This window comes from Hyperolius riggenbachi, chromosome 9, assembly GCF_040937935.1.
Source record: "Hyperolius riggenbachi isolate aHypRig1 chromosome 9, aHypRig1.pri, whole genome shotgun sequence".
NCBI classification, from domain to species: Eukaryota; Metazoa; Chordata; class Amphibia; order Anura; family Hyperoliidae; genus Hyperolius; species Hyperolius riggenbachi.
Window position 1 is genome coordinate 99,041,862 of NC_090654.1, and position 9,059 is coordinate 99,050,920.

Below are 9,059 nucleotides of genomic sequence, written 5' to 3' on the forward strand. Positions count from 1 at the left end.
GAGGCTTCAGTTGGACGCAAATCGTAAGATTGCGTCGCTAGCAGGACCGCCCGTGCAGGCATCCCTCCCACAGGGGTCCCTCCCTAACCGCTCACCTGTCCGCCATGTCCTAGAGCTGAAAAAAAAAAACGTTTAAAAACACACGATTGGTTCGCACAGTGGCCAGGAGCCCCGGACCTCTCTCACTGGCCGGGGCCCCAAGGCCAATGCGCGATACCTGGAGGAGAGTGCAGGTGGGCCTGGACCTCTCACACCCAGGCTCTAGACCTCTCACATCCAGAAAACCCACCAACACTGCCTCCATACTGAATGCTAAATTCGACACACACAAGCAATAGAACACAGCAATACATGCATGCAGCTACATTTGACACTTAAGCAGTTCAGCCATCCTTGGAAAAAAAGGCCTCACATGGTTTTAAAGTGCATATAAAACAGCCATTCCTTATCATTTCCAGCAGCAGCTGTGCAAATCTTTCCCACATACTAAGTACTCAGTTCAGATAACATATAAAAAACATTATAGGGGCTCTTCCGTTGTGCAGCAAACTATGGCATTGAAGTTTCCAGCCAGCAGGGGCATAGCAATAGGGGGTGCAGAGGTTTGCGACCGCATCGGGGCCCTTGGGCCAGAGGGGCCCCGTAGGGCCCTCCATGAAACTGCAGTATTAGCTCTCTATTGGTCCTGTGCTCATAATAATTATTTTTATAGATACTTTGAATAGTGATAATCATTAACAAACTGTTCCCCATCCCCTTCTTACACCTCTGACACTGTAGTTGCCATTGGCAAGTTTTGGCGCGCTGTATCAATTGTTATGTATAGAGTGCTTGGGGGGGCCCCATGTAAAACTTGCATCGGGGCCCAAAGCTCCTAAGCTACGCCACTGCCAGCCAGGTACTGTGTACTCCAAACAGGATGGTTACCATGGATGCTAATAAGCATTTATAAAGCTTTCAGATGTCAGAAATAAAAGATCCATGTAAATTGCAATTGAAAACTATTTTTTACTACAATGATTGTGATGTTTGCAGCAAGTTTTCCAGGAAAGTGTGACGTCCCTGTCAGGATTGTCCCGGGGAAGCACGCCGAGGCGAGCGGGGTGCATCTGCTCTGCTCACCCCTATTTCCCACGCTAGCACAGTTACCATTGTTTATTTTCATGACATAATGACAACTTTTTTTTTTTTTTATTAATTTCCCATGTCTGAGCTGGAATGTTCTGAAACATCCCGTGGAATGATGACGACAGACGGAGACTTAGTTCCGAGCGCCGTATATGGCGACGTGGGCGGGGCCATCCGGTTCGTGCTGCTTAGCTCCGGCATGTGGGCGTGCCGCAATGAAATCTATTAGCCGCCGATAGTAAAGCTCACTCGGGCCGCAGACACAGAAGAGAACGGAACTAACACGTACGGAACCGCCAGCGACATGATGAACCAAACCCTCATACGGAAATCTATCTCCTCCTATCTACTGTTTCCCGGCGCTGCAGCCGCCGCGGCCCCCAAGGATGCGCAGGCCGCGCTCGGCTTCTCTCTGGACAAGGACGAGTGGCAGAGGCCGCAGGGCTACAACAACGACGGCTCGCTGCCCAACTCCCAGGGCGAGCTGGACGAGGACGACGAGGACATGGATGTGGATTCCGGATCCCGGGGTTCCACCTCCCCTCCGTCCACCCCTACCGGCTCCCAACCGGATTCCCTGTACATGGAGACCTGGGAGCTGCTGCACAGCCTGTTCCGGGAGCACGCCGGCTACATCAAGGGGAGCAGCGGGGCCAACCCCAAGGCGCTAGCCACGCTCAGGAGGGTCGGGGGAGAGATCAACGACAAGCACAAGATGGCCTTCCAAGGTGAGAGGCCTGGGCGCCCTCTGCAGGCCACCGGGGAGAGCATGGCTTATCCTGTACCACCCAGGCAGGAGATGAATGACCGAGGACTTGCATGCTAGAAATATCTATTCATCTCCTCTGGGTCCTCCATAGGCTGAGCAGAGCTTCTATTGCTTATGAATGATTGATGATTATATATATATATATATATATATATATATATATATATATATATATATATATATATATATATATATATATATATATATATATATATATATATATATTTCACACACAGATTGGCTGTCTCATCTATGGAGAATGGAGTTTTTATTTTGCTGCCATCTTGAGCCTCACTTTTTATGTATGCATTGATTGCTGCCAGCAAGGGGTTGCAAATAAAGGTGCATGGAATGCCATTGATTTGTGTGTATGAGTAGATCATTCATGCATATTGCAGGCTTCTGTTGATATTGTAAGCTTCTGCTTCCCCCGCTGCAGGATTTGCATGCGGCTCTTTGTGCTTTTTCTTGCTCAGTATTTGCATGGCTGATGTGTTCTGCGCACACTCGCTCTGCTGGTGATTATCTCCTCTGAGCTGGCTGTGGCTAGCCTGCCTTGTGTATACGTGGTGTATTGCACATACAGATGTAATGCTTGGCCTCCGCCTAACAAGCTTGTACTGGATTTGCAGCATTGTTTGCGTGAGCTGTGGATCCAGTTTTGCTGTGTTACTCTGGCCAATGCTAAATATTTTTAGGCTGGGTTTTTTTTTATGCATGTTGGCTTCTGTTGTGCCAATTTCCAAGGTAGCATTTTCTTATGATCGCCACCTTTGACCTCTATCTGGTGGCCCTTTGAACCTATTTGGCTGCTCTGGTGATACATTCATCTGTGTGGGTGGTATTTTTTCTTTCTGTATTGCAGCAAGAATGCAGTCTGATAAGATAGCTTTGGTTCTTGATTAACTGACTGGAAATTTCCATTTGTCTAGAGCTGTGGCCTTTGATATTTTCTGAACTTTAGTCTATTTCTGGCTGCTCAGAAATGGTTGCGCCTCTTAGTTTATTTCCTTGTCTCTGGCTTAAGAATTTAAACTCCAGTAACCCCAGCTGTTTTTGCAAGCTGCATCCTGCTGAAATTCTTCTATAATTTATGGCCATCCCTTTTGAATAATGCATTATTCCATGAGAGGGTTTCCTCCCCCTGGCTTCCATTGATAATGTGGTATTTTTCCAGAGAGCTCTAGCAGCTCTGAGAGTTCCGTTTCAAAACGAAACTTGGGTTAGCTTATTCTGCTTTTTTTCAAACATCCTGTTTTTCAGGGTTTGAGCAATGAATTGAACCCCCCCCCCCCCCCCCCCTCACCACCACCACCTATATATCTATATAATTTATTTTGGCTGCAGGTTCTAAGTGTAACATTTTGGGTGAATGTCCATAGTGCAACTTTAATAGGTGTGTCTCATGGTGTAGATGTGTAAAGAGCATTGAGCAAATTCAGCTGTCTAAGGTTCAGATTTCTTAAGACTGACTTTTCATCTTTTGGGATTTCTGCATTTGAACATTTTTTTTTTCCCTCTGCAGTTTATCAATTGTGTATCAAGACACTTGTTGTCATTTCACTGCTAGAGTGCAGTAGCTGATGCCACAAAGGTGCCTTTTTTAAATGGTGCCAAGCTGTTCTGCCTGCTGCAATGTGGTTAAGTGTAAATGCATACACTTGTATCACTCAGCCCTTTAAAAAGGTCAGGTATACATATAAATCACTACAGACAAAAGCCAGGATATCACCCTACCACAGAAATAGAATGCTTGTGGGGGAGTTGCACTCACCACACTAATAAGAATCCTGAAAAAAAACTCACTTTTTTAATCTGCTTCTAGTATGGCAAATTTGATATTCTTAAAGAGGACCCATGAGTACCTTGTGGTGAAGGTTTAATCAAATGCCTACAAACTATGACAGGAGCCAGGTCAGCACAAGTCTAGTTAGGGGACCCAATAGGAAACCTTCACTAATGAGATTGGGTGGGCAGCACTCTCTTGAACTTCTAGGTTTCAGATAGGTTGTAGTAATCTACGCCCACACTATTTAGCCAATCACAAGGCTTTGTGTTGTAGGGGCTGTAGTGAGTGGAGAACAGTTCCCTATGAGGTTTCCCGCTGGGTCACCTTAAATAAAATAGCACGGCCAATGATACTTAAATTACAGCTGAATCTTAACTTACAATGCTTTTATGTAACGTTTTTTTTTTTTATTCGTAAAAAATATTCCACAGGCTCAAGAATTCCCTCATTTGTCCACCACTGTGATAAAATCATTTTCTAAATCTACTTCCTTAACATGCTTAATAACACCTGTTGTCCTGTAGTATCAAAGGCTTATTGCTTACCATAGTTACTTGCTTTACGGCACCACTGCACCATCAAGTCACACTGCAGCGCTAAACTATGGATAGCTTCTTTATGGCAGTGGATGGTGAACCGCTGTGCAACACAGTGCCACCTACTGCATGGAGAGAATAGTGGTTCCATAAATCAATATCCGATATCCTAGAGAATGGCTGTGCTGTACTTGATTATTCTATGAGATGGTGGACATCTGAAGGAACTATTGTTGCCACTTCTAGCATTAGCCTGCTAGTTTTAGTATAAAACAAATATAAACGCCAGTCGAGCTATGTATCTTGCAAAAGAACTGCTTCTCCCTATCAATATTACAAGTCTTGGATTAGATGTACCCGAGTTTTAGTATAGTTTTGTTATATCAGTAGTTCTTGTAAATATGTTATATAGTAGCCTTTTACATTTACTACAACAAAGCAGGAGTGGTTTCTTGTGAAACTAGCCCCTGCCATACCAGCAGAATTTCATGTTTTTAAGTAAAATAGTTCATACCTGTCAAGTTCTGAGGATTGTTTTGCATTCTGGTTCAGAGAAGCGGGGACTGAGGTGGTTTTCACAGTTTGAGAATTGTCCCCTTGCTTCCTGTCTTTGTGGCAACATCCCAGGAAGTAAATGGTGATCATCCCGGGGGGGGGGGGTGGGGGGGGGGGGGGTCATGGATCAGTAATGACCTGCAATATTTTAACTTCTCTGTATGTGTAATTGTGCTGATTTTGGCTTACTTTTGAAGTGGTCTACAAATGCCAATGTACTAAATTGGGCTTTCCATCTAATTTTCAGGAATGCTACAGAGGTTGTCTATAGAAACTCCAGATGACATTCAGAAACTCTCAGAAGTTCCTCATATGGTCTTCAATGATGGGATTACAAACTGGGGCCGCATTGTCACCCTGATAAGTTTTGGGGCTTTTGTGGCAAAACATATGAAAAGCATTAAACTGGAGAGTGGCATACGCACCCTGACAGACAACTTTACAGGCTATCTGATGCAACATAAAAGAGACTGGATTGTGGAGCACAATGGCTGGGTGAGTACAGTGCTGGTCTTCTGCTTGCATGCTAGGGCAGTTTTATGATCGGTATCTGTACAGCGTTGCGTATATACTGTACATGCTGAGATTCATGTACTTATATTTGAAATGGGATTAAAAGTGATAGATTGATTAGTGACCCATTTTAAGTACACTTGCATATAATACTGAAGATGCATACGGATGCTCAATTACTGTCACCAGAAAATATTGTAAGGGCCCTTTTCCACTAGTAATGGCAAATGGGCTTGCAAAAGCTGCTTTTTCCACTTGCTGCAGTTGTGATATGAACCATCGGGAGTGAAACTCAATCGCAGCAATAATCATGCAGCCCGACTATTACGATTTGCGGAAAAACTAAATGCTCTAATGGGAAAGTGCATTGCAAATTTACATGTAAATCACGGTGCACTAGCGTGACTAAGGTGACCCCCCTGGGGGACAAAAAAGTGAAAAGTTGGGCTGTAGAGATCTAATGTACCCCATCACTGAAGAGGAAGCCAGCGGCATTATAGGATACCTGTACTTACAGTGGAGTTTCACCTGAGACAACTGCTAACAGTTGTTTTAGGGGGCAAAAATCTAGTGTGTACACAGATTGATACTTAAACCTGCTACAAATATTAGATTTGGATATTGGGTAGCTGGAGCATCAAGAATATGTTCTACACTCAGAAGAAATTTGCATTTTCTAGAGACTTTTGACATCACGGAAGAGGACAGTTTGGCTACGCCAAGACGTTTCTTTCAATGGCTATTGGAACAGCTCTATGTTTAGGAAATCGCCAATTGTTTGAATACAGATCTGAGCTAGACAGAACATTTTGTTGGATCATAAAATGTTTAAGCCTAAAATCGCCTGCCTAGAAGCTTTAGTGCCTTAGTTGCATGGTTCTGAATGTTAAGATTTTTTATGTTTTTTTATTGGTTAGTTTTGCGGAAGAACTAATTCTTTGTTTTCCCACAGGAGGGCTGTGTGGAATTCTTCCATGTTGAGGACTATGAAAGTGGACTCAGAACTGTTTTGATGGCCTTTGCCGGAGTAGCGGGTCTTGGAGCAAGCCTGGCATACATGATCCGGTGAACTCTAGTACTAAAGGACTTTGTTTTTAACAACTCTTAACTGCTCAGCACATGCCAACTGCATACCATGAAGTCAATGCTGGATCATGACATGGTGACGTTCTTGTTGTCGTTCTACCCACCATCCCAGAAACGAGTACCGCCAGATCGGGATGGTCAAATAGCGATTGGGCTATCCCGCGCCAGAGAAAGGATGGTTTTGAATGGACAAAATGACAAATTCCACTGTCATTGTTAAATCTTTATTTTCTATAAATAAATTTTAATATATTTTCACAAAGTGTGAACTTTTGTTGAAAATAACAGATACAGGTTGGCTTTTGTCTGTCTTGGTGCCCAGTTAAGCCCTTCTTTTGGCACTAAGAGAGTTGAGACCCAACCCTGCCTAGCTAAAATATATTGTATAAATATGTATAGCACCATTTTGTAAACAAAATGTACATAGGTTATTTTACACTAGCTAGAATCTTATCTGTTGTAAAATTTGTCACGTATCACAAACCATTGCCTAAAGTTTGGCTACCATGGTAAAGTGAATTTTGAAAGTCCCATAAGTTAAGATGAAAACCTAGAACATTTTTATTTTGTATTCCATTTCAAGTTTTTTTTGTTTTGTTTTTTCCTTTTTCCCTATGGAGAAGTAGTAGCCATTTTGAATATTTAAAGTTGTCAGTAATTTGAGCAGCTGTATCATTGAAACTGGTTCAAAATGGCTCCTGTTGACAAATGGGATGTCTCAGCTGATCTTTGAATGCAGAATTTAGTTTATTTCTAAATCTCACTGGCTTGTAATCTTATTTCATGCCCAGTTCTTTAAGTTATTTTTTTGCCCTTAGATGATCGTCCTGGGCGAGCTGTCACATTTGTCATATCTGCTAAATATTAATAATTAACATTACTTAAAGTGGAACTTTTGGATTTGCAAGATTTAAAGGGTTGTTGTCCCCTTCTACCGTAATCAGGAAATGACTGAACATGTCCACAACAAGACCCTAAAATTGGATAACATTTTTTTTTTTTTTTTCACCTCAAGTTTCACTTTAACACATTTGGGTTATATTAACCTTTTAGGCTAGGTTTCCAAAATCGGACGCGGCACCCATGCTGATGCGAAGGAGCGTCCGGGTCCAGTAGCTGTGCCAATGCATGGCTATGGGGACTCGAATGCAATGTCCGGGGGAAAAAAAATGCAGGCACTTTTTTTTTTTTATTTTATTTTTTTTTTGTTTCTCCCCGCACGCAAAATTGGAAGCAGCCTATTGATTTCAATGGGCTTTAATCCCGCTTCTGGATTTGTGTGGAGAAATGGACGGGAATCGCACAAATGGAAACTCCGCCTTAGTGATGTGATTGGACTTAAGTCAAGGAGAGGTAGTTTGAAATGTCAACATATGGTGCTATTTGTTTACGTTTTTGAAATAAAAAAAGCTATTTTCTTTATGTGTGTATCTTTCTCATTACAATGGTTGGCTTTATGGAGTAGGGTTAGGACTAAATATAGCCTAGAAGTGACAAGGATAAGTACAGCAAGTGGCAGGCCCCAGGAGGCAGCAGTGTCTCACCCATGCACCTGCAGCCAGTGCTATTTACCCTGCAAAGCCATCAGCACATAACATGCCTGTGCTTCTCTTACTGGCAGTTTGCACAATAGGGGAGGAAGTTTGTTCTCATGCCAGTAATGTCATGATCACTTGATGTATTTTTACTTCCTTATTTTTAAAGGCGGATGTGAATTCCATGTAAGAGAAGCAGGAACTAGTTGACTGTTCCTTAAAGGACAACTGTGATGTAAAATACACACAGGGGTGTATGCTTGTTAGAGTAAATTACTTATTTCCTGTATAGCTGCCTGTCACTTACAGGAGTTATCATTAATCAGTCAGCACGGAACCCTTTATTTAGCAGGTTTTGGGTTAGTCAATCACATGATGGGGGATCCTCAAGATGGACTACTCCAGAATAAAAAAAAAATTCAGAGCTGTCGATGTCGGCTACATAGCAAGTATACAAATTACAATGTAGGTACAGTTGAGTTATCAGGAACTCAAGTAGCCAGCAAGCTGAAGTAACCAGCACATATCCTCAGCAGTACTCTCAGGGGTGAAGGCCAACTTCTTATGCTGGCTGTGGGCTCTGCTGTGTTTAAAGACTGGGTTCTACAGCTCCCCAAGATCAATATACTTTCAATTACTGTATATTAATGTTTAATACAGAGTTCATGGTATCTATAAAGAGTGGGCTATGGTACAGTAGAATCCCTTTATCGTAAACTCCAAGGGACCAAGAAAAGTAGTTTACTATATCTGAATTATTTATATATTGTATATTACACATTTGCTGGGACATGAACACAGTTTACTATACCCAGAGATTTACTATAAAGAGATTCTACTGTACTGTATTAGCTAGGCCAGTTTTTAACATTGAGTCTCAAGCAAATAGAAAGCACACACACCTGGCATCAGCTGATCCCAATTGAATTATTAGTCTTTTGTTTGGTAAAATATCTTTGGCGGTCACAGGTGGCCAGCTCCGTATCACTGTAATATTAGGAAGACTAAAAATTATATTTTAACCCTTACTGGTGTATCTCATTCACCTCTCTAAACAGTATTGCACAACAAGGATTTATAAATCATGGAAAGCCATCAGAAAACCAAAAAGACAATGAACTTTTTTTTTTCTTTTAATGTTGCAAAAA

The 9,059-nt window shown here is 42.2% G+C and overlaps 1 protein-coding gene across 1 annotated transcript; it reads left to right on the forward strand.

Moving 5' to 3' along the window:
* Nucleotides 1-1,338: 1,338 nt before the first annotated feature.
* Nucleotides 1,339-7,798, forward strand: MCL1 (MCL1 apoptosis regulator, BCL2 family member). The gene is made up of 3 exons (XM_068253254.1): nucleotides 1,339-1,856; nucleotides 5,025-5,272; nucleotides 6,243-7,798. The coding sequence occupies exons 1-3, from the start codon at nucleotides 1,433-1,435 to the stop codon at nucleotides 6,357-6,359; spliced, it is 789 nt and encodes a 262-aa protein (XP_068109355.1). The 5' UTR covers nucleotides 1,339-1,432; the 3' UTR covers nucleotides 6,360-7,798.
* The last annotated feature ends 1,261 nt before the right edge of the window (nucleotides 7,799-9,059 follow it).

Coding starts and splice junctions, on each gene's coding strand:
- MCL1 (XM_068253254.1), top strand. CDS start 1,433: ATGATGAACCAAACCCTCATACGGAAATCTATCTCCTCCTATCTACTG. Junction 1,857..5,024: donor GCACAAGATGGCCTTCCAAG/GTGAGAGGCCTG, acceptor TCTAATTTTCAG/GAATGCTACAGAGGTTGTCT. Junction 5,273..6,242: donor TTGTGGAGCACAATGGCTGG/GTGAGTACAGTG, acceptor GTTTTCCCACAG/GAGGGCTGTGTGGAATTCTT.